Here is a 25,861-nt window from a genome sequence, read left to right as displayed (position 1 = left end):
GTTTTATTATTATTATTCCAAGAACTGATGGGGTAAAACCTATAGAGATAGGAATTTGTTCCTATGGTTTCCCAAGGCACAGCAGGAGCATTAGGTGCTTTTTCCCTTTTCAGCTAAAACATACTGTGTTGCTGTGAAGCATGCCACAGATGTGGAGCACAGAGCACCTGAGGTGGCTGCAGGTGACCCAAAAGGACAGTCAAGCTGGGAAGCTGCTTGATGAGGGATGGCAGACCCTGACACCAACCCCACAGTTACAGGTGCGGAGGATTCTTCTCATACAGAGAAACTCCATTTACTGCACGCTTTACTAAAGATATAGATCTCCCTTGTAAAAGTGTTTTTTTTTCAAATTTATTCTTGAAGAAAAATGAGGAGCAGAAGAATGGTAAAACATCAGTTTTAAGTTTGCTTTCAATTTATGTGTCCCTACCAACTGTGTGTTGACTTTTAAGTCTGACATCTAAATACTCAGTACTTAGGATTGGGGTTTGTGATCAAAAACTTGGGGTAGCAACTTCCTGGGCAATAGAAAGAAAAACTCCCCCTGTACTCAGCTCTGGTGAGGCCGCACCTCGAGTACTGTGTTCAGTTTTGGGCCCCTCGCTACAAGAAGGACATCGAGGTGCTTGAGCGGGTCCAGAGAAGGGCAACGAAGCTGGTGAGGGGCCTGGAGAACAAGTCCTACGAGGAGCGGCTGAGGGAGTTGGGCTTGTTCAGCCTGGAGAAGAGGAGGCTCAGGGGCGACCTTATCGCTCTCTATGGGTACCTCAAGGGAGGCTGTAGCGAGGTGGGGGTTGGCCTGTTCTCCCACCTGCCTGGTGACAGGACGAGGGGGAATGGGCTTAAGTTGAGCCAGGGGAGTTTTAGGTTAGATGTTAGGAAGAACTTCTTCACTGAAAGGGTTGTGAGGCACTGGAACAGGCTGCCCAGGGAAGTGGTGGAGTCACCATCCCTGGAAGTCTTCAAAAGACGTTTAGATGTAGAGCTTAGGGAAATGGTTTAGTGGGGACTGCTAGCGTTAGGTCAGAGGTTGGACTCGATGATCTTGAGGTCTCTTCCAACCTAGAAAATTCTGTGATTCTGTGAAATGCTGAGACTACAACACCGTCTAATAAAGACGCTTTTCTCTCCAGTTGTGTAGACTACAGCTCAGGTGTCCATAGTGGGAAGCCTCACAGAAGTGAACTGAGGACATCACCAATGGCAATGAACATTAGCAGCAGCAGTGTTGAAGAAAGATGGTTCATACAGAAGTGTGCTGTGTTCTGTTTTCACTGCGAAAGCAAAGACTGGGGCACTGGGCTATGATGTCACTGTTACCACAGAACAGTGGTAAAAGAGCATGATTTAAGAAGTGAACTGCTGTCCTAATGCCATACTGTTCCTAGAAGAAGTGGGGCCATTATGGCAATAGAGCAAACGAACAAACAAAAACCACCAAAACCAAAAGAAATCACAATCACAATGCAAAATATGTTAAAATCATCTGAAGTCTTTCCATTTACTTGACTGAACTTTAGATCAACCCAGTGAGAAATGTTAGTTATTTAGCGTTATACTAAGATTATCATAATAAAAACATAATAAAATGTTGATTGCATAGTATGATAGTAAAAAAAATGAGCAGCTCTCACTTTGCTACCAGTGATCAGATGGATGCTCTAGCCTGGATGTTGCACTGCCACGGGCTCAAGATTCAATTCCCAAACCACAAACGATTTCTTAAGCTCATTGAAGAGGCTGGCTTTTCTTACTTTCTTCCCCTTGCTGCACATTTTCTATCTGTTGTGGACTACTGTTCATGGCTATGAAAAACAGGGTGTTTGGTATAACATAGAAAATACTCAGAACTCTCACCAGCCTCCTATGCAAAGGCTGTGAATATTGTGAATAGCCCTTTTGATGTTAGGGCAGGCCTTTCAAGGTCACATGACTTTTTAAAAAACATGGATATAAGTTTTCTTTCACATCGTAAAAAAGCGTTACCTACAGAGTATATATCTGGATAGCATACAACCATAACCAACAACTATTTCTGCAACCTGACAGCAAAAGCCACCTTTCAAAACAAACGTATCCCCCCCTCCATTTTTTTTTTTTTATGTCCAAACCTTTTCCTTAGAGAATTCCTGAACTAAAAATTTGCAGGTCAAACAGAAGCTCATTTAAAATATAAAATACAGGATGTAAGTAATGCAAATCAATTAACCCTGAATAAAGGACTGAGCTTACCTGTGAAAAATCTATTCCTGACCAAAAACTAAAAAAAAATAGTGATTGACTGTAATGTGGCCCCTTATCCAAATTCACAAAATCTGCCTTATTTTCTTGACAACTCTCTTATTTGAGCTGTATAATAAGTCTCCTTTTCACCCACTGTCACTTTCTGGGAACAGCTCTAATTCTGGCAGCTCTGTGGCAAGGACATCTTGTACGCGTATCACCTCAAGGCTGCTCGCCACGAAAACTCAAAACTAAGAGACTAGTCTGTTTTTGCTCCCATCCCAGCTTCTGACTCACAGATCCCAGGGGAAATCAAGCTAAGGCTGGCAAGGAAGCAGGGCATGGGTGGGAAGGGGAAGGAATATAGCTGCTAGCGTCTTACACACTGCCCCACCAGAGCTGAGCAGAAACCGTGGCAGAGGCTGCTGTTGTCAACAGCATTAACACTTCTGGTTAGAAACTACCTTAAAACAGTGTCCACTAGGGTGAACTGCAGTGGCACAGGTTGGTCTGTGGGTACATGGTGGCTCTGAGGGTGACCAGCTGGTCCACCACACAGCAACAGGCAGCGGGCTGCATCCTTGGTTGTGCTGCACTGCTGCACTTCCCCAGTCCTCCTCCTCCAATGCTACCTCAGCCCACCTGCTGTGGGAAGAAACAGCTTGCCTTACACTGAAAGCAAACTACTGACAGGGATTTAGATGGCTCAGCCACAAAAAAAAAGCTCTCCCCATAAGGACACTCATTTCCTCACAGGAAAGTTAGCAGGCCTCTTGAGTGTCCCTGATAAGAATGATGAGATGAGTTAACAGTCATCCTTTCCTTCTTGGCTTGAGACTAGGTGCATCTCGATCCCATTTACTTGGTTTTGAAAACCAGATGCTTTCAAGGCAAATCCAAATCAGTACGAATCTGTGCTTTCCAAGTGTCTGATTTTGTGTACATATTTTTCATCTTGCACTATTTGTCTATTTGAGAACAGCCCTTCATCTTTCCCAAAAGCACTGATTTCATTCACTCTCTACTATGTGCACAGTTACTGGCTCTGGGCACATTTGTGACAAATGAAAAATGTTCATTTAAAAGATGCTTTCCAAATCAGACTCACTAGCAAAATGATGCAAGTTAAGGCAAACAGTAAATACCATTCACATGCTCCCTACAGCCTAGTAGAAAGTCTTACAATGTGTCTGCTGACCACAGTAGGAGAGCACTCAGTGTCAGACCACAATAACCCTCCTTTCTGACAAAACATCCCAGTAAATCCAGGATAACTGACTGGTTCACCTGGTGGTGCAGAGGAATACAAGGTGAATAGCATGCTGTCCTTTGCTGCACAGGTGAAACGCTGAAGATCCCCTACATCCCTTGCCAATTCTTGACAATGTGGCATCATTACCTGCCCCACTTTTCTGACAGTACCACCCCATGTTACTTTATACCACTTCCTTGTCACAAGTAAAATCACTCTGGAAGAAAGGATGACAAAGACTGAGGCATGCATACAACAACGTTGGGTGCTAGACAGACCTGTGTCTATGCCTGGAGACATCTCTTAGCGCAATGCTGCATCAGTGTTACGTGCTGCAGCTCAAGCAAAGGCTGTACTAGCTATGAGTACTGAATCACAGAACTAAAATATTTAAATTTATAATGTCATTGCCTTTCTGTGCCTATAGATCTCTGAAAGGTGAGGAGCAGAGAACAGATAGATAGGGCTATTGTAACAGGAGTAACCATCAGGAAAGAACCTGGACTCTTCAGATATAAGCCTGCCATGGTATCTTAAAACTGATTGATAGTTTCAGCTTGATCTTCCATCTGTACAAAGGGTGGGGGGAAAAAAAAATCGTCTTCTGTAAGAATGATTCTACAAACATTTGTATTTAGGAGTCCTGGAAGGATTTTATTTTGTCACATGCTTCACCACCATGATGAAAATACTTTATGCTGCATAATCAGAATGATATTTCAAATACCGGGAATTGTTCCCTCCTACCCCCTTTTATATTAATCTAGTACTGATTCCTTGCATGAGATAAGACATATGCTGCTTTTTGAACTTCAAAAGCATGAGTAATTTGAATATTCCAAGACCACTACGAGTTTTTTCTCCACACATAAAATAGTTCAGACCAATGAACTGGTTTTGTTCAAAAAGTTAAAAAAGTGATAATTGGGGAAAAAGAGGAAAAATCAGTATTAGAAGTGATTCTTACGCACATTTTAAGTAGTTAAAAGCACCAGCTTAGAGTTGAAAGTCTATGAGAGATAATGAAAACAAGCAACTTTAAGGGTAACAGCTACCTTTCTTCCACTTTAAATAAGCACAGCACTCCATCCACTTGAATGCACAGAATGCAGATCTCCAACTAGAAAATCTGCATTTGTTGAAGAAAGGCTCTTTCCTACACACCAGCAAAAACCAAGGGGCTGGCAGAGGTGTATCAAACCAGACCTAAGTGCAGTCTCCCTTCAGACAGCAGCCTGGCAGAATGTGCCTGGGAGAGAACTGAGCAAACACAGCAGTTAGAAATGAAAAATAAAGAGCATCCGAAGAGAAAGATATGCATTGCTTAATATACTAAAACAACAGCCAGGGCTGGGTTTCAGTTGTACAACCCATATGTGCCCCCTCTCTCCTCCCTCCCCCCCGACTTTTTCCCCAGTTACCCACAGTGTGTGCAGAGTCGGGAGCCGGTCTCTCACACCTCACCTCTCCTCCTCTGTGTGAGGGTCCCGCTTACCGATATTCTTAGAAGCAATTGTTAAATGTTGCAGTGTTTAGTTTTTCAGGAAATTAAGTCTGAAGCACACTTTCCTTTGCCTTAAAGGGAATGCGTACTCCTGACACATCAGCAGGCAGGGAGCCCAGAGGTTGCTACAGAGAATTTATTTATACTCATTTGGAATTTCCTGACAAAATCCTAGCCCGCCTGCCAGCCCAGCAGCCAGCACAGCTCAGCGCCAGTGTTTTCCTTCACGTCATTTCAGATGGTGCTCAGTGCCTCAGGCTGGTGCTGCTCCTCTCAGGGGTTAAATGCATGAAATGGTCAGAAGGACAAATGGAACCATACCAAACTGTACACTGGGAAAAGAAAGGAGAGGAGAGGAGAGGAGAGGAGAGGAGAGGAGAGGAGAGGAGAGGAGAGGAGAGGAGAGGAGAGGAGAGGAGAGGAGAGGAGAGGAGAGGAGAGGAGAGGAGAGGAGAGGAGAGGAGAGGAGAGGAGAGGAGAGGAGAGGAGAGGAGAGGAGAGGAGAGGAGAGGAGAGGAGAGGAGAGGAGAGGAGAGGAGAGGAGAGGAGAGGAGAGGAGAGGAGAGGAGAGGAGAGGAGAGGAGAGGAGAGGAGAGGAGAGAAAAAGATATTTTCCTCTAATGAAGACAGATTTAATCCCCAAAAGGGAATTAAAAGTTCAGGTGACTTCTCTCCTACCCACTCTCTCTCCCTAAGCCCTTCACCCCTTGTCCCCCTTGTTCCTCACACCCACGTGTGCACAGGGAGCACAGAAAGGTTCATTGATATAATTTGGCTAGAACAATTACATCTGTTGTAACTAGCGCTGCCTGCAAATCTGCCTGTTACATTCAATCTGTTTTTGTTTACTCCTCTCAAATGCAATTTATAACTTGAGGGATAAAAATAAAAACTTGATAAAGTTGCACAAACAATCTTCTCTTCTCTGAAACATGGTCAAAGTACATGAGATCTTTTATGCTAGTACAAGCATTTTTGAAATAATACACAAATATTTGACTTTTCCATATGCAATGTTCTTGTTTCCATGAACATGAAGTGTAACTCAAGGAAAGAGAACTAGAACTCCAGATGCAAAAAATAAATAATAATAAAAACTTCTCAGCATCATACAAAGACTCTCAAGGGCCTCAGCTCAATCTCCCTGCACCTCTGCTTACAGTAACAGTTGCTGTACTATAGCCAAACAAGGACTGCAAAAGTAAACAGGCAATTGGAGAGATTAATTTAACAACTATAACAGCCCTAAGACTCTATGGGGCTAAAGGAAATGAGGTGTTACTCCACCTTCCATCCAGATTCCCAAGAACAATAAAAAATAAATGAATAAATGAAATAGTGGCATGAATTGCTGAAATAATTTCCAAAATCACAGCCAACTGAGAGAGCTTTGCTTGACTGAGAGAGAAGTGGGATCTTGCACTGAAGTGACAGGAGATGTCCAAGTCCTTCACAGTACCTTCAGCTAAAATGTCACAGACTTCCAACAAAAATGTTTCCTGAACACTGCTAGCCATGGAAATTTTCAGAGACATGTCTAGTGGTTTCAGTGGTATTTAATATGAAGCAAAGTAGTATTTAATACTGTCAGACATTAGCTTTTGGACACTGCAGAATCACAGAATGGTTTGGGTTGGAAGAGACCTTAAAGACCATATAGGTCCAGCCCCTGCTGCCACGGGCAGGGACACCTCACACTGGAGCAGGTTGCTCAAAGCCCCATCCAGCCTGTCCTTAAACACCTCCAGGGATGGGGCACCTTGTCCTATTCCTACACTCCCTGACAAAGAGTTCCTAAAGGCCCCCTGTAGGTACTGAAAGGCCACTGTAAGGTCTTCCTGGAGCCTTCTTTTCTCCAGGCTGAACAGCTCCAGCTACCTCGGCCTGTCTTCACAGAGAGGTGCTCCAGCCCCTTGATCATCCTTACGGCCTTCTTCTAGACTCACTCCAACAGGTCCATGTCATTCTTGTACCGGGTGCTCCCCAGCTGAATGCAGTGCCCCAAGTGTGGTCTCGTGAGAACTGGGCCCTCCTTTCTAGCTGATTTTATGTTCACTTCCTTGAATTGTAAGACATTCATGCATGTACTATAACATAAGAGCTCCAAAGGACAGTCACTCCAAAGAGGGGCTCTAGATTTGGCCATCTTGTTACACCTATGGATCAAAGAGGTGCTGAATTTTAAGTGAACTTGATTTAGTTTAATTGCTGCTCCAACTACCCCATCCATAGAAAAAGCAGCTCTGCATAAACAATTCCTTGGGAACATTTTCCAGCCATGCTTTGAAATTTCTTGTACAGAACAGAAAAATTCTAGGGTAGCTGAAACTCAACCCATGCTTTCTGTTGAGAGAAACAAAAGCACCTCACAGCAAGTAACAGTGGTGCAGGGCAGACGTCAGCATTACTGGCGGCCTCCTTAGTTTGATCAGTAGGTTCTTCACACTGGCACGGGAAGAACAGGAAAATACATATCTAGTTTTCTGCTGGGAAATAAACATGACATCCAGGATAAAACTATGAGAATACAATGTACAGCTAAAATATTTCTCTTAGGGTGTTGCTGAAACAGGGTAGAAGAAAAAATAAAAACATTTCATGATTTCATTTTTCTTGAGGAGAGGAGAGGAGAGGAGAGGAGAGGAGAGGAGAGGAGAGGAGAGGAGAGGAGAGGAGAGGAGAGGAGAGGAGAGGAGAGGAGAGGAGAGGAGAGGAGAGGAGAGGAGAGGAGAGGAGAGGAGAGGAGAGGAGAGGAGAGGAGAGGAGAGGAGAGGAGAGGAGAGGAGAGGAGAGGAGAGGAGAGGAGAGGAGAGGAGAGGAGAGGAGAGGAGAGGAGAGGAGAGGAGAGGAGAGGAGAGGAGAGGAGAGGAGAGGAGAGGAGAGGAGAGGAGAGGAGAGGAGAGGAGAGGAGAGGAAAAAAAAAGAAAAGAAAAAAGAAAGGAATGAAAGAAAGGAATGAAGGACAGAGAGAAAGAGAGAGAGAAAGAGAGAATGAGAGAAAGAGAGAGAGAGAGAAAGAGAGAGAGAAAAAAGAGATGCCCTGTTTGTGAAGAACAAATTTTAGCAGCTATCTCTCCATGTGCACCATGTGTTTATTGTTACTTTGTGGTTTCAAGGGCTTGACATCTGAAAGAGCCCTGCATCAAGTCGTGCACCATCAGAGGACTCTCCTCTAAGCTCAGGCTGAGAAAGACCTGCCATAAATGCAAGCAAGAACCCAGAACGTGTATCAGCATTTTGTCCCTAGTCCAGCAAGTCAAACATGGAGGCACATGTCTGGGTTGGCCCCAATAAGCCTGAAGGCAAAAGAGCACACGCATATTTATTCTCTTGGCCTTTGAGACCATTATGGTGCCAAATAAACTCATTCAGCTACTGTTTACAGAAGAAACAAAACTGAGGTCAGCTCCCCAGTGACCAAAAAACCTGACGTGGTCTGCAGCAGAACAAATGCAAGATTTGGTGTAAGGGCAGCCATCCAACTGGTAAATTCTTATCTAAAAAGCAGGTTATTTCACACCTTGTTTGAAAACAAAAGGCAGAGAAGGCATAATGGATCTGGGAAAGACAAAGGACATGGAAGAAATGGAGTCCTTGAAACATTTGCCTTCAAGAGGCCACTTCCTCAGCACTGAAGTAGCTCTGCATGGAAGGAATGAAGTAAACTGCCCTAACACAATGGCTGGGGCTAAGGGCAGGGATGGTGCCCAGAGCTTAGCTAGCTTGGCTCCATACAGCCAGGTTTATGTTCATACCCCAAAACCACAGCTTTTGCATTTTGTGGAGGGATATATATTTTTGTTTGTTTCTATTTGTTTAATTGTTGTTGTTGGTTTTTTGTTTGGTTGGTTTTGGTTGATTGGTTGGTTTTGGCAGACTTTCTCAGCTAGTATCTGTCGAACAGTTCAAAGCTAATTGGCTATGGCCAGAAGTCAGACCCAAGACCCATCTGTCCTATTCACCTTCTCCTCCCTTGCAGATGCAACTGGAAGGGCATATGAATAAAACAGACATACAGCAATATTTCTTGTCTCAGTTTACAGAAACCCACAACTTGGAGACTTCCTGAGTTGTGGGGGCTAAAATGAGACCTGCTTCCAGCATCAAATGTGTTTTTGCAGGATGGCTAGAGGTATTCAATAACTGGATTCAAAATGCCAGACTGCAGTTGATGTATCAGTATTACAAGGAGATCTACTGGTCAAGTGCATGGAGATAAAGCTATGGATGATTAATCTGACCTAGTGACTACTCATTGCTCAAAACCTCCATGAAAGGCTATGGAGGCTACAAAGTTCCCTCAGTAGTTAGCATCTAACCAGAGAGAGGATGCAACTGAAACATTTACTTCACATAATCATTAAATGTCCACCTGGTTTAACATAACTAAGAAAGAATTTCAGTGACTTGATTTTTCACAGATCACAATGCAAGTCCAGTGACCTCTAGTCATGTCCTAATATGACTGACTGGAAAAGTTTATGCGAAATAATTTTTTTTTTTCTTTGATAGAGATATGATTACACATACTTTCTTGTTGTTATTCAGGTTAGAACTGAGTGAGCTAGCAACTCGGCTTGCAAATCCCAGCAGGGCTGTACACATCAGTTTTGCTTTCCCATTTTGCAGAGATGAAAGTGAATGACACATTGAACATGAACACAAGAGAAAATAAAAATTCATGGATATAAAAGAAAGAAATGCATTCTCAAATCCTGAAATACGTATACGGGCCTCTCATGCCCCAAAGATGCAAAGTGAACCTCTGCCTGTTGGGAACTCAAATGCAGGTGTCAGCCTAGCTGTTGTCTCCAGGTGCATTGTGAAAACAGCAGACTGAGTCATTCGGGGTCAGGTGTCCAATTCTGTCAGCATGGAAAGTGTCCCAGTCCTACGGTGTCACCCCCAGCTTCCTCAGCTGAGCAGAGGCAGGAGTGGGGAAAGGAATTCACAGCTTTTCCAGAGAGATGACACAAGCTGGTTTTGGGGATCTCTTTGCTTCCTTCCTTCTTGGATCAATACTCCACAATAAAACACCATGGGTTTACAGTAACAATTGTTAATCCAGAAATACTGCACTCCCACCCACAATAACATACTGACTATACAAAAGGCTGGGGCAGGGAAAAGGGCCACGCAAAATGTGGGGGATAAAAAGCATGTGCCACAACATAAATAATGAGGACCCATGGACAAGACTACATGTCTGCTATTAACATACCATGTAAACTGAAGAACAGTGGGCTCCACTGCTCCCGGTGTCCTGCTCTACAGGGATCTGAGGCGGTCAGGCTGAGCCACACACTTGCCACTGGAGTCTTGGTATCTTTACAACTTTGCAAAGGGAGAGTAATTTTCCCAGAATTGTTAACTGTGTTTTCTACAGCACTCAAGGCAGGTTGAGAGTGAAGGCTCTGATCTTTAAGGGCAGTCCATACCTGTGGGGGTTGGTGGTAATCAGGGATCAGAAAGGAAAGGAGGAGCATCCTAGATGGCAGACACCCTTGTCTGAGAGCAAAGGAAGTGAAAAGGACTGTAAATAATGATGGCAAGAGAGAATGGGGAAAGTTTAAAGTGCAATGCAGTGGATGCACAGCTTCATAAGCACAATCAAGTATTAGTAAGCTTAAAAGCTGTGTAACAGCCATCTGTCTCCATGAAGCGAAACAGAAGACAGAAGCAGAAATGAGTGATTCTAATTTACACTTTAAACAGAAAAACATACCCATCTAAAGTTAAGAATCACAATTTCTTCTTTGGGAAGAATGGAAAGGAAAGGGAGAAAAGGCTTAGCCAAGGACTTCTTGAAGTAAAAAGAATAATATTTAAAAATCCTCATAATCCCTTAAAATGACTTCTCTCATCTAGCCTTTGGGCTTTTATCACATGCAAATGTCAGTCTACTTTTCTAACCACAACCATGCATGTTATTGTACTTGTACTGCACATTTTCGATTTGTCAAGTAGCATACATGAGACCTTAAAATTTGGCCTGTTTCCTAGGATTAGACCTGAAATTCCAGTAACAATAGTGAAGTTGCACAAGCACACTTTGCTTTTATTATTAAATCTTCTGCAACACATACAGTGCTGCTCCAGGCAGAGGGATTGGTTTTGTGTAGAGATGGCAGGAAAGGGGCTAGGAGTACATCAACAAACATGTCCCTCAGCAAAAAATGACTGCTCTAGACCAGCAATGTCTGGTTTACATAGGGAGAACAATCTGTTCCCAATTATCAGTTAATTTGATCCTCACCCTAATCTGACCAAACCTTCAAACCAAGCTATTAGAAACAGTATCCACACCCTCCCTCTCTCTTGTCCTCCAGAGCAGTCCTTTCAAATAAGCACTGAAGGGCAATAAGGGAGCATCACAGACAGGACCCATATGTTGAAGGAAAGTGAAAATATTGTCATGTAGAAAAAAATATCTAGGAATGCATAAATGAAAATCCAGAAGACTTAATTACATAAAACATGTATTACAATATGAGATAACTAGGGAGGAGAAGTCAAGCAAGAAAAGGGAAGGGCTGTGAGGGGGCAAGGGTCACATTACAGCTTCTACAAGGAAGTAGGGAAGGAGTTGAGTGGAGAAGGATGGACTGAGAGGATAAAGGAGGACAATGGGATCACACACAGCTTCCTCTGCACATCTGAGCACTTGGTTCTGTTTTCAATGTCTATGTGAAGAATCAGGTGAAGAAAAAACCTCAGCATATGCCATGAAGAATTTTTAAAAAGATAGAGACATGGGAGGTGGAGAGCCCTCTTTGTGTGCATGGTGGATCTGCGAAACCTCATGTGCTGTAAGGTGCATCTGACAGTGGAAGTCAACCACTGGATTCAATCAATAAGGTAAGTGCAATTTCCGGATGAAATCAGAGGGAACTGAAGGAAGAAAGGGGAGGAGGGCACACTTCGTTGTGTCAGCTCAGAGCTGGTCACCTGGGGACACCCTGGCAGGAATCTGCACGCTGCCAACAGGGGGAATCGTGTTTCCAGAGGAAGGAAGTGGAGATGGAGCAGGATGCCAACGTGGGCAGCCTGAGCACTCCCTCAGCCCTTAGGCCTGCTGTGAAAACATGATACAGGAAGGGCTGCCTTTCTGTCATTTCCAACCCAAAGCCTAACAAATGGCACAAAAAGGGGGACGAGCAAGCTAGCCACTGTGAAAAGCTTCCCAAGGACTTTTCCTCCAGCAGAAACTCTTTTGCAAGGAACATGTCTAAACACAGGCATTCACCAACAGAAGACAACCAGCTGTAATTGAGCTATTCCCATCCAAGCCATTTCCCTGGAGGACTGTACGCTTTTAAAGGCTACAAAATCCCCTCCCTTCCCCAGGGACACCAGGTACTCTTAAGTTTCATACACATTGTTTCCAAAGTGCATTCTGCAGGAGAATCTGGGATGGAAGTGGGAAATACCACAGAACAGTTTTGAAGACAAGATGTACTCTTGTAGGTAAAATGGCCGTAGGGTGATTTGCTGAGTTGTACACTTTTATGTACCTTGAGAACTGAGGGGAGGGAAGGATGAGGATGGATAATTTTTCAAAGCTAGAAAGTTTGTTCTTGTGTTTTTCTTGTGACGCAAGCCTACACCAATACTGGTGCTTGGCCCTCAGCCAAGCCCCACAGGCTACTTCTCTGCATGCCCACCTCCCACCAGACAGCCATGAGATCAGTGCAAAGTAGTGACCTTCATTGCAAGACCTGAGGGCTTTTATTGCTGAATGTCTGGAGTTGGAAGGGACCTCCGGAGGTCACCTAGTCCAACCCCCCTGCTCAAGCAGGGTCACCTGAAGCAGGTGGCAACTGTTAATCTCCACCAACTCAGTGAGATTACAGGGTACTACAAACAGCAAGGCAGACCTGTTTAGACCCTTGAGCAATGGCTTTAAAATGAAAGATCAGCACCCCTTTTTGCCTCTAGGGGTGCAGAGAGCACTCGTTTCCACAGGCGGCAGAAGCAGGCCACATGAGAAGGTCCATGTACAGCTGATGCAAGTACATCTCAGCAGCTCAGGCATTAGGAAAGTGTGCACTGCTCCATGAGCAAGCCTGCATCAGAGATGAATGAAAAAAGTCTTCTGCCTAGGTGAGATGCCAGAAGCTCCTAGGAAGCTGCAGCAGATAATCCCGAACAAGACAGACATGACTGCAAGAACTGCAGTTATCTCTGCACACAAGACAGACCTATTAAATCTCTTCTGTTTCTCATCATGCTTCGTCCTTCTGCAAGGCATCACCATCTTCACTTGGCTTTCTGTCTTGGGCCATCTGCTTGCCACCGCATCGAATTGCCATTTCTAAGAACTGGACTATCCAGAGTGCACCTTAGCAAGGCTGCTACACCCTCAGCTCCTAACCACACTGTTTTACTCTATCCTTTCAGAGTTCTTCCTGCTCTTGTCCCTTCTGTCAGACTCCAAGATCAGGCCTGAAGGGCATTCTTCAAGCAACAAGTCCCATGGAAAAGAAGGTATATGATCCCTGCTCCTCTAGGGTCTGATAAAAGCCACTAGGTTGGGCAAATGCAAGTCAGTGTTATTTTCAACCATTCTGTTGTGGCAGCATTGCAACCTTGGATTACAGGTATCAACTAGCAGCTGCAGAAGAAACAATTATTAATTCAAGTAGAAAGTTGGCACTGGCTGTGAGATCGTGTGCTGCATTTCCAGCCATCTGTCCTTAAGGCAGATCTGGCATCAGTGAGCGTACTGCAGCATACCGATGGAAATTTTGATACGCTTTATGATATAAAGCTGATGTGAAATCACTGGAGGCTCACTCACCCTTCACCCCACAGATTTCAAGGTCCCACCCTCGCTTGTTTTTAAATACTGGGCACCACCATGGTGACTCACTAGGCGAGGCACGAACAGTGCAGCAGCAACAGCCCCACACACCATCTGCCCATGCAGAAAGCACAAGGCTACGTGGCAATCCAGCAGGCTCTCTCAATGGCACATGTCCCACCAGCTACCAAAGCACACCTTCCACGTGCACGTGTCCCTGTTAGCTCTGATGGGGAACAGATGTAGCTCTGGAGTAGGGAGCATGGTAGGGCAGCAAGCTCTGGGTTAAGCAGACTCTCATTGCAGTCTTGACCCAACCAAATTGCCAAATAAAAGCTGTGTCAGGCTGACTGAGCAGTCAGCAATTCCAGTTGCTACTTCTGTAGCTCACTGCTGTAAATTTCCATTTAACTGAGAGTCTATGAGAACCAGTGGATATTCAGCTAAAATTAGTAGCACAGGTAAAGTTCTGGTGCTTGGCACTATCTTCTTTAGGGTACACTTTAGCTCATGAGGCTGGGAATATGCAAAAACTCCATGCATGTTGCCAAAGATTATTTGCATCAAAAATCAAATTATAGAAGAGACTCTAACTCAAACAGACCTGTAACTACAAATGTGTCTAGAAAGGTTTGGTAAGAACCTTACAAATTAATGCAGAGGATGAGTATCATAAAAGCATTTACTCTCAGCAAGTATACATATATGCAGAGTAACTTTGCACGTGTGAAATAATCAGAGGGACAACGGGTTCCAGCAGTGAGACTAACACTCAAAAATGGTTTATGTCCACCACCAAATCCCCTGCAGCCCCACAGTCTCAGCTGCTCTCTGTATTGGCCGTGGCCACCAGAGCCTGCTAGAGGTCACATCTCATCCAGGAGACTGGACTCCACCTCTGGAGCTCCTGTCCACAGGCACTTGGTGCCCACACACTGGCTGCTTCAGGGAAGAAGGAGACAGCAGCAATTCCTTGCTTTATGGATGCAAAGAGAACAATGACAGTGATGGTGACCTCCTGTGATGCCAACAGCTTTGGAGACCGTGTGCCAATCTGAAGGAGGTAAAGAATAGAGGCAAGTTAAACACACAGTTCAAATGAACCTGTGTGAGGAGGAGTACACTCTTATGAGCAAAAGTATGTACAAAGTGGGATAGAAAGGCGTGAAAACAAACCCAAATCCTGAAAACAGAGTGAGGGGGAAGGCAGAGAGGAAAGGGAGAAAAGAGAAAGGATGAAGAAGACCTCAGATGCCACGTTCAGGAAACAATATGCATCTGCTTTGCAGCAAAGTGAAGAAAGGGTTTGTGCAACAGCCTTGTTATACTGACCCCTGCAGCCCATCCTACTGAAGAAAACTGGAAAAGCTTTTCTTCCATAAAAAAAACTTCTTTTTTTTTTTTTTTTTTTTTTTTTTTAATTTTCTTGTTAGAGAGATGACTGACAATTCTGCAAGCTTGGGATACAGAGCATGAGGTGCTTAGGGAAGTCAAATAAAACACATGTTTTCATTACGGTTAGAAACAAATAAGGTTTTTAATCTTTATCTTTGTAAATCAGTTTCCTATATTTGTTTTGCCACTTCCTTGTTTTCTACAGCAGAGTAAATGGAATTGCAGTGGAATTTCACACCATTCAGTGCCTTTGAAAACAAAGTTTCAGCAAATCAAGTATTAGTGAAAAAATGTTAAAATCCAGCCAGCATTATTTGCAAACTGCCAGGTAAGTTCCAGATAGGTGGTTCACCATGCTTTTCATAGCTGACTGGGGGGGCTTTCTGCAGATACCACTTACAAAAACATTTGCACAGCCTCATTAGATAGATGATTTATGCATTAGTCCTAGCAAGCACAGAAGCTAACAATTACTGGAAGTTTCACCCAGCAGTTAATGAAGACACTAATGTTATTTTGAAAAATAATCACTTTTTTATTTTTTTATTTTTATTTTTTTTGTCCCATGCAAAGAGAAATTACTTAATATTATGTACCAAAACAAGGCCAGCCTCCCAGTAGCTCCTCACAGACATTTCCCAGCTCCTGCTGCAGCTCCCTGTATGAGTGCATGGCAGGCTCTGGACTTCTACAGCAGTGCTTAAACCTGAGTTTACTGGACTGAGACACTGGGGCAGACTCAAAGCAGCAAACAGTGTGAATACTCAGCACATAACCAATAAAATGAAGCAACTTTTTTTCCGCAAGTGCCAATCTATCACCTGTGTTAGAGACACCTAACCTATTTTCCAAGGAGAGAGAAAAAATTTGAGAGAGCCTACTCCCAACACCAGAACCAAATCTACATTTTCCAACATGCAAAGACACAAAACAAACATGCTTGCAGCTGAAAGAAATACAGTTCACTACAAGATGTCTGTGCAGTGAAATCAGGAACAGAGTGATAAAACTAAGTTCGTAATTCAGCAGAAAACAGAACTATTGACAAACAGCAATAAAGTCTAAATCACAGTGTATGTTATTTATTAGCCACATTTAAAGTACATGTCTTCGCTGAAATATGCAAGAGGCAGTGAAAATTATGATCACTGCTTTCATGATAAAGTCATTACTTGCTTTGTAGCTTATCTCACATGCATACTCACTGAAAATATTTACAGCAAATGTACTTCCAAGAAACATCCTTTAAAAAGTTCTCTATACAAATGCAAAATAGTTTAATTCCTTCCTGCAAACAATTTCCAAATTCAAACATTCCTCTTTAGATTTTATCTGCAGCAGCAGCAGTCCATTTAGGCTTGTATAATGAAAAAAAATTTACCAAAATGTCAGAGAGGCATAATCATTTAACAGTGCAGGTACTCACATTCTTGAGTTAACCAAAGCAAACCACTGCTCCTTAGTCACCTCATACTCGAATGCAGCTGAACATGTGGTCAAACTTGCCAAAATATTCAAGTAACATACGCAGCTTAGCAGTCCGTAACAAGTCTTTCTAGTTCTTTTTCCTGTTGCTGATTGATTCAGCCAGTGCAGAAAACACCACCCCAGAAGTTTGTCTTTCCACTCTTAGAGCTCCATGCAATTAAGCAGCTTGCTTCAGTACCTCCAACGCCCAAATCAGCTCCTGCTCATCCAAAGGCATTCTCTCCCAGACAGCTCAGCAGGATAACAAATCACACATATTTGCAGCCCAATAGTTTGTCCATTATGAAATGCTAAGGATTTGGAGACGCAGGCGTACATAGCTGCACACATAGCTGCATGTTAGAACGCTGGCCTGAAGGGTTTGTAAAGCCAACAAGTCCTGACAGCCTCTGCAAAATGTTGTCCAATTTCATTTTGAATTAAATACTTGCAATTCATTATAGCGTCTTTCTGCGATTAAGGGAACAAACAGCTTCTATCCTGCAAGAAGTCTTGTTTGCATAACAATCCTGAAACTAAAACTTCATCTTGCATTAACACATCCCCTGTACAAACATTTAACTATTTTATACTTAAATATCGTCTATAAACTTTTCCATTAGACAGTCCTACTGCAGGGGGAAAAATTAGTAAACCAATCAGTAACAGTTCATGCACAACTTTTCCTTCCTTCTAAGCAGAGGAAATTGTTCTGCATGACTTAAGTTTAAAGCATACTACTAAAAAAAAAAGGCAAATTATATGGGGGGAAAAGGGGGGCAAGAAATAAGCAGCTATGGGTGAGTCACACAACAGACATTTTGAAGTCTACCTTCTCAAAAAGATTACAAAAGAATAGAGTTTTTTTAGAGAATGTTACCTCTAATTATATAAAAGTATGGAATGGTAATGGAGGAGGGAGAAAACATCCTTTTTCAAGACTTAGTAGCATTGGTAAATTCAGTCTTGAATCAGCAATAGAAAATGGTAACTGCAACATTTTCATATAATTCCCACTGGCCTTTAAAAAGAGATTCCTTGTTTTGCTTAATTGCAGATAATGAGACTCCATGTTTCTAATTTCCCACACCCAAAATACTTTAATCTCTTGCACTAATTATAAAAATTCTATAGTGAGCATATCCAATAATTTAGGATTAGTTTCCATGACAGAACATACTCGCTAATGAGACCGGTGCTAAAATCTTCCAGATAAGCCAATTTTTAACATTTACTTGTCAGGATCCAGTGAACATGAGTGAACATATCATTTGAACATATCCAGTTCATCCAGTGAACATATCATTTGAACATGAACCTTAGCAATAAAAAAGCTGAAGTTTTTGTACATACGCATAACAAAAGAGGTATTTAATGTTCTTCTTCAGGATGTTTAGATTGATCCCAGCCACCCCAGCCTGTATTGATAAATCCATTTTCCACCATACCTACATTAAGAGGTCTCAAAAGAGCACACACAAGCTCCTGCCATGCACTTGAAATTTTCCGTATAATCCCCCTGTAGAAGCCTGGGCTTTAGTGGGCTGAAGTTATGTTTGGGTAGCGATCAGAAGAACAGGAAAATATTGACACAACTGCAAGAGGAACACCACTGCCGCACTTTTATCGGTCATTCTGCAATCTCTGCCCTTTCCTGACCTACCAGACCTTCTCAGCAACCTTTGAACATGACAAGCAATCTGCTTCAGAGTATCACCCAACCAAAACAGACATCTCAGTAGCTTCTTGAAATAATGAAAAACTCCTCTTGACATTGCTTGCTTAGAACCAACAGAGTAAATTAAAATTATCCAAACCCATAGGGGTGATCAGGATGGGCAGCATATTCAATGCAAAAGAACTGGTTAATCTCACAAAGCAGCTACGGGCACTAGATGACAACCAGACAACCTCTTACAGTGCACCCCCAGGCCTCTCCGAGCCTGGTTTAAGCCTGTGTAGGTCCATGGAAGTGGACAGTGCTTCATGCTGACAGACTGAGATGCCATCCCTTGCACATTTGCAAACAAATTTCCACATTTTAAACATTTATAATGTTATTGGGTGGATGGGGACATAGGGGCAGGATGGACAGACCCTGGTTGACCAGGAAATTACTTTTCAGTGTTTAGTTTTGACTGCTGCTGCTTCCCCTTTCTGCTGCTTTCACAATGTAAGGAAAAGGCAAGCCAGAAAATGTAATGATCCAAAGTGGGAAAAAATGTAGTGATCCAAAGTGGGAAAAGCATTCCCAATTAGTTACCTGCAGCACTGCCGTTAGTATTTGCTGGGTAGGCCATGTCTGCTCAGTGACACATCCAGAGCAAGGTTGTTAGCTGTCATGCAAATGTCATGCATCAAGTCCAACCAGACATGCAACCTGAAACAAATGAGAAGAAGGCAGTTAAAAATGTGCAGTTTTAGAAGTTAAGTGCATTAAGCAGTGGATATTTTCAAGTGTTAAAGTCTTACCTTCAGTACAAATTTAACCACAGCAGTCACTCACATTGTATTTCTCTTAATAAGCCTCAGCTCTCACATAACCCAGAGCTACCTTTTTTTTTTTTTTTTTTTTTTTTTTTTTTTTCCCCTACCCTGAGCTTTTCAGCTTTCTTCTCTAGCTTCCTTTGTACCACAACAGATTCCTCCAATTCGCTGGCACACATGAAGTTTCAGACAATCCTGTGGCTTATAGAAATGGGATTAGAGGATGCTAAGTAAAGGGCACTTACAGAAGAGCTGTTACCACATCTGTACCAATGCAGCTGCATCAGTGCTGGACTGGTCATCCTTTCTGAGCTCTGGTGTCCCCACAGCAGAAGTGAGGGTAGAAGATAAGCACCATAGAGACGTCCAAGGCAAGCCTGAGCATCCCTGTGCCATGATAAACCACTTGGCTGATGGCTACCATGTGGAACCAGCATACTGACATGGGGGGCCCAGAGCTGGCACAGATTTCAGGCCTGGAAGATGCACAACTACCTGCAAGACCCATCCCTTGCAGGTCTCAGTGGTAACACCTCTGATATTCATATGCTTTGTTTTCAGCACCCATGCAACAGACTCAGCAGGGGCCCATGAGCTCCATCCATGGGGAACTGCATGGAGAGGCAGAGCCTGCCTGAAGCTCAGGCTGCAGGTGCACGGAGAAGACGCTGCTGCCCTGGGTGGGTGGATGCAGAACAGAAGCCAAACAAGAGGTAGAAGCAAAACTGGCAGCAGTTTTGCAGCTACCTGGCTGCCAGTTAGCTCTGCAAGGCCAGCATTGCTGAGTCCACAGCAGGGCTCCTGCTACTCCTCTCCTGCCCGTTGCAAAGCAGTCTGCTTGCAGCCCTTATCCTCAGACCAACAGAATTTAACTCAGCCTGTACTGCTGAGAAGCTTCCTCCTGGCTCCAGTTCAAGCTTTCTACAGTCCAAACAGCATTTAGCTTTTTTGACTCAAAGATGGAGCTCATGTGTATCAAGAACACCCTGCTTCTATGATCCCAGTCTGACTTACTCTGACAGGTCCTTGACAAACCAGTCACATTTTTCCAATTATATTTGATTTGGCTCTGACAGTATGTGCATGGAAGTATTTAAGAGGTAAGCAGATTAGCCAAGGAATAGAAAATCCAGAAAAGAATTAGTGCGAACAATGTGCATGCTGAGTCAAAGATACATCAGCTGACAGAGAAGCCAGTTGTCTCTCACAAGTGACAGCACTCCATCACAAGGGATGACATAGCTTAGCTCTGCTCTTCTGGGAACACAATTACAAATCACTACATTTCTAATACAATCTTGACATTAATTTTCCAAGAATGCAGAAAGACCTCCATTGCAACTCCTCCCCTCCAAGCTCCAACATATTATTCTTTTCTTAATTTACAATCTCTTGCTGAAAGAATGGCAGGGACACAGAGGTGTCAAGAAGACCATACCAGCAAAAGCCTACAAACAGAATAAAATATGACATAAAAGCAGGCATCCAACACAGCCAAAGTGGCCCACCACAAGATCACAGGCAAAACATTAATATCAGATTTCTGGAACAATGAAGTATGGTTAGAAAGAATAGTAAAGCACATATCTGGCTATGTTTGCAGACAGGATCAAAGTCTGAAATCTGCTTTTAGCAAAATATTAACTACTTCCTTCCAAAGCATTAAATTCTAAAGCATTGTTCCTGTTTCTGCCACTGCAGTCAGGAGATAAGGTGATGCTTTATGTTCACAATGGGCAAATTCACTGAGTCTCAGTGAATGACTAATGAAAAAATGCCATTGATTTCTTTCCCTGGTAAGCTTCTCGGGACAACCACTGTCTCAGGACAGACTGCACTTAGAGGGACAACAGACACTACCAGCAGTGCACTGAAGGGTAGACAGAGACATTCACCTACTTTAATTTGTTTAACGTCACTGGGGCAGCAACAGGAGTGCTTCCCTACTTTCAATGTGTACGTTTACTGTATGTGGCTGCAGCACAAGGCTCGCACCACTGCAAAGCAAACAGAGAGGCAGATTAGGGTGCCCTCAGCGTGGGTGTAGCCCTTGCTTTATCAGGCAACCTAATGTCCTGTCCATCCGCAACTTCCTATGTAATTGCAGCCAAAGAAAGCTCGAGAGACGCTGCTGAGAAAACCTGGCAAGGGGTTTGCATCCATCTGGCCATAGCCCTCCAGTGTCCTGCCTCAGCGCTTCTGCTGGGCTGGATGTTGGCTAGCTCCCTGGGCTTACACAGTGCACACCACAGCTGCACAGCTCCCAGTGATTGTGCAGAGGGAGCCACATGCACCTGACCAGCTGGAAGGTGAGGAAATTTGGTACAAATGTTGGTTAGGTAGGCATCAGTTTAACGTCATCTCCACTGAGCAAGGAATAATGGCTTTAAACTAAAAGATGATAGATTTAGGTTAGACATTAGGAAGAAAATCTTTATGCTTCCCAGAGAAGCTGTGGATGCCCCATCCCTGGAGGTGCTCAAGGCCAGGCTGGATGGGGTTTTGAGCCACCTGGTCTGGTGGGAGGTGTCCCTGCCCATGGCATGGGGGTGGAACTGGATGGGCTTTAGGGTCCCTTCCAACCCCAACCATTCTGTGTTTATATGAAGTCACGCCCTTAACCAACACTTCTGTCCAACACTTCAGAGGCCAGGAGGCTGAGATGCCTTCTTCCTTCCCACCGGCAGACTAGGTAGGGTTGTCTTATACTCCCCATAACTTCTTAGGAAAACATCATTCGGTACTACATGAAAAGATTTTTTGTTTGTTCATTGTTTTTTGCTTTTGTTTTTTAAGTGTGCAGCTTCAGAGCTCTCTACTTGCTTCAAAAATATTAGTCACTATCAGAGGCATGCATGAGGAGAGCTTGCTAATAGCACAAAGCAAATGCAGTTGAGGTTACAGTTGTCATAAAATTAATAAGACAGTGCTGAAAGCCAAAACAGGGCCTCAGGTCTACATTTTGTTGTGGCTAAAAGAAACGTAATTGACCTAGAACAAACTCCCTTCTGGGTACACTTCTATTGGTTTCAAAGTTGTGCAGACTGAAGCACCTCTGTTATGATACACACTTACCTTTAGTTAAGGCAGTACTGCTTCTGAACTTAAATTATGATTAATAAAATAATTTAGGAAGCAAATTCAGCCCAAGGTATACCAAAAACAGGAAAAGAAGAGAAAAAGATAGAGTCTAATAATTTACTACCTCACGTAACTGGAATAATTTTGTTGTTGTTTTTATTTTCTTGTGTATGGTTGCGGGTTTTTTTGGATGAAATGCAATTGAAGTTTACAATCTGCTTATTAAACAACCATCAAAGTATGAAAAAAATCCAGCCTCACTCAGCAGACTCACAGAGGAAGGGAATTCATAACATTTTGAGCTGTAACATACAGAACTGAATTTCTGAAGCTTTACTGGCAAGTACATTGGCCGCTTTTAGAAAGGTACTGCATGTGATTCCCCAGCAACACGCACCACAAGAGCTGCACTTCTATAGAAGCTTCTTGTGTGGGCAAGGCACAGGACAACACTGGAGGTCAGCTAAAACACAGAGGAAGAAAACAGACGGCTGTAACAAAGTGTGTTCTCCAGTGCAGACATCTCACCAAAAAATAATAGAAGAGCTTATATATTCCCTTCCCAACTCTTCGACTTTTTGCCCATGTGTTTTTACATGCTCTCCCTATACCTGCCTATGAATTGTGATTTACAGACCCTAGGGCAAATGCAAAACAAGCACAAACTAGCTATATGAAGAGTTATTGCTCAATGGAGCAGTTGTTTCAAGTGTTTTGAATTAGATATTCAAACTCTCTTCTGCCCTCAGGTTCCAAAGCAGAAACCTTACACACACATGATCCCCAGTTTCTACAAACTATCACGACACCCCAGCTTTTACAGGTTTTTCCAGAACGGTGATTCTTTAGGCAAATCATCAAGTCTACGTCCTAATCACAAGGGACAGGCACCTTGTTCCTCTCTGAGTTGCATCTCATTGGGTCACCTACAGCTATGCTGGTATTCCTGAGCCAGAAATACCTAAGTATACATCAGTCCTGACATCTCCAGAGCAGAGCTGCAGACACAGAATCACAGACCTCGCAGAAAATCCAGGCTCTCACCAATGTTAGCAAGAATGCTTTCAGACGGAAAAACATTGAAGTTAAATCTAAGAGCAGTTGTAGAATGACAGAGGGGCAACACTTAGTGGAAAAGAAAGATAACTCATCTCTTAACTCAGAATAACAACCATGAAATTCTTTCTGTCCAGGTGCCACAGTCTTTTATGGGAAATGGTGATGCACAAACACTTGCTTGAGGGATTCAAGGAGACAGGCCTTGGCTTCCCAAGCAGCACAGCTTGAGGGTAAGTAGAGATGCGTACAACTTTTCTTTTTTCTCATAGCATGCATGGACTGATCTACAGAGCTACATGGTCACATCAACCACTGAACACAGGCTCCAGATCTAGAGATATCCTGAACCACTCATGAGTGAGTATGGCTAGGACATCAAGATGCTACTATTTAAGATTTGGATTAAGAGCTGTGGGATTCAAAGGTACTGGCTCCCAGGTGCTCAGATGGACTCACTCAAAGGCCAGAGGATGGGCCCAGGAGAGAAAGCATCTCTGTAATCCTGCCCAGCAAGCACAAAGAAGATTCGGTAGGCCTGGGATGGATGGATTTCACAGAGCAAGTCGACCCACAAGATGCAACAATTCAGAACTGGTATTGCTCCATTTTTGCTATAGATCAGTGCAACAAAACTGCTGCCTGACACTTCCCTCTCACATGTGGGTCGTCCTGGCAGTAAAACTCGCGTAGTTTCATTCTACAAGACACAGATAACATTTGCAAACAAGAGCCAAGACACATGCAAAATCCATCTAAACACATGGATGGTAGTTTCTTTAGATGCCACAGGAAAATGGCACTAGAAATCCCCCCTCCTGCTCAGCCAGAGGGACAAACACTTTCCAAAGTTGTGAGGCTCTACAGGAAATTGGAACATCTGCAACTTAATTCACATTCTCAACCAAATACGCCAGGTGCAATTTAAATGAAGCAAGGGCTGGAGCCAGCAGCAGCAAAAGAGAAAGTATGTGGGGAGTTGGTCTGTGGTTGGTACCTACCCTGGGAGAATGACTGCGTAGATCACTGATAGTCTCTTTTCAATCCCACCCCTACTGTGTTTGGGTTCTTTTTATCCATATGTTTATCAGTACAGGTGGCAAATAAATAGAGAGGCAAGGCTTGTAAGGAAGAAGAAGTCATTTTTGTTGTTGTTGTCGTTCTTTATGATTAGATAAAGCTAAAAACCAGGTAAGAATGCAAGTGCGTGAGCTACTTTTTTTTTTTTTTTTTTTTGGTCAGACACAGAGCAGTCTATTTTGAGGTAAGTGTAGACTGGGAACAATTTTAAGTTTCACTTAATTATGTAACAATTAACCCATTCACATGCTTTCCAAAGATAATGTCTTTTTAATGTTGCTATCCACATCACAAGCAAAACTATGCAACTTCAGTTCCTGCTTAAATCTCACTAACTTAGCAAAATAAATCACTAACACGGGCTGTTTTGCCTAGGCCACCCTAAAATGCAAAAGTATAAATTCCCCGGCTTGCGTGTTTCCTGCAGACTCTCTCAGGCAGCAGTCTGTTGTGATTCAGTCTATGCTATCAACAGCGATTATTGTTACTATGGACAGTATAATAGGCAGTTGATTTTGGACTGCATTTAAGCAGGCAACCAAAAAAAATAAAAAATAAAATTAAGCCATCTCACAATGGCATCCTTTTTTTTTTTTTTTTTTTTTTTTTTTTTTTATCTTTTTTTCTTTTTTTCCCTGGAGGATCTGCAGTAAGATGGCAATAAAAGAAGCCTTGTAAATCCTTTCAGCAGGCAAGTTAATTAACAAGATATGGCTACAGTCAGCATGAATTTACCTGCCTGCCTTCCTCACTCACTCCACTTACAGCACTGGCCTGTACAAGGTCTCTTAACAGCGGAGCTTTAGGCAAAAGCTGAGCTAAGCTCTGTTAAGAAGAGTGATGGCTCAGAGCATCTGGGACCTGAGTCAGCGATCTGAAGGAGAAAACAGTGAGTGATCCTAGTGAGGGCACATGTTTCTGTCCCATCACAAATACAAATAAACAAACAAATAAGACAAACAAATCAAATCTTTGTTGCTCTTGAACAGCAAATTCCCAGCCAACACAATGTCTCAGGCTATATTGGAATTAACCATTGGTCACCTTCATCAGTATGTCCTATACTGTCTTCCCCTCACCTAAGCAGGCTTGCATTAAGAGGTCTGCCCTCCTTGTTATTTCTGCAAGCAGGAAAAAAATTTAAAACCTTCACTAACATTGAGGTCTTAGGGATTTTCTTTTGCATACTTGGAAATGGTCTCCTCCTGGTCTCCTGGGCTGAGGTTCTGCTTCATCCTTCCAAACCACCTACATACTGCTCAAGAGCAGGGCTTTACCGAGCTGCTTTCAGTACAGATGCCATGGAAAACAGATGTATATGAGAATCTTTCAAATACATGTGATCCTTATAGCCACCCAGTGATTTTCTGAATTTCCCCCAGTATTGCTTTGTCACCTTCGTTAACAATGACAGCAGCACTCTATTGCCAGCTGTTGGATTTTGGCCTCCCTTCAGATGGAATTAACCCAAGCAGGCCTGAAGGATCAAGAAAAGAAATCAGCTGTTCTA

At 43.2% G+C, this 25,861-nt stretch overlaps 1 protein-coding gene and 1 long non-coding RNA gene across 10 annotated transcripts in view; one reads left to right on the top strand and one right to left on the bottom strand.

Moving 5' to 3' along the window:
- Positions 1 to 25,861, bottom strand: part of KANK1 (KN motif and ankyrin repeat domains 1) — a 127,504-nt gene that overhangs the window by 32,218 nt on the left and 69,425 nt on the right. For all 6 annotated transcript variants that reach the window (XM_084505272.1, XM_084505277.1, XM_084505274.1 and 3 more), the window contains exon 3: positions 18,911 to 19,027. In XM_084505272.1, the coding sequence (XP_084361398.1) occupies positions 18,911 to 18,947 (37 nt within the window). In that variant the 5' untranslated portion in view covers positions 18,948 to 19,027. The remainder of the gene's footprint in view (positions 1 to 18,910; positions 19,028 to 25,861) is intronic.
- LOC311427746 lies at positions 11,523 to 24,413 on the top strand. Of its 4 annotated transcripts, none has more exons than XR_014687530.1 (4): positions 11,523 to 11,840; positions 13,383 to 13,469; positions 15,386 to 15,508; positions 23,544 to 24,413. It is a non-coding gene; the product is annotated as an uncharacterized lncRNA (long non-coding RNA). The 4 variants fall into 4 exon arrangements; XR_014687531.1 differs by having other exon boundaries at positions 23,409 to 24,413; XR_014687532.1 differs by lacking the exon at positions 23,544 to 24,413 and adding an exon at positions 19,289 to 20,207.

The sequence above is a fragment of the Aythya ferina genome (genome assembly GCF_964211825.1).
Source record: "Aythya ferina genome assembly, chromosome: Z".
NCBI classification, from domain to species: domain Eukaryota; kingdom Metazoa; phylum Chordata; class Aves; order Anseriformes; family Anatidae; genus Aythya; species Aythya ferina.
The sequence above is the reverse complement of the archived record's forward strand: the minus strand, read 5'-3'. Positions and strand labels throughout refer to the sequence as shown.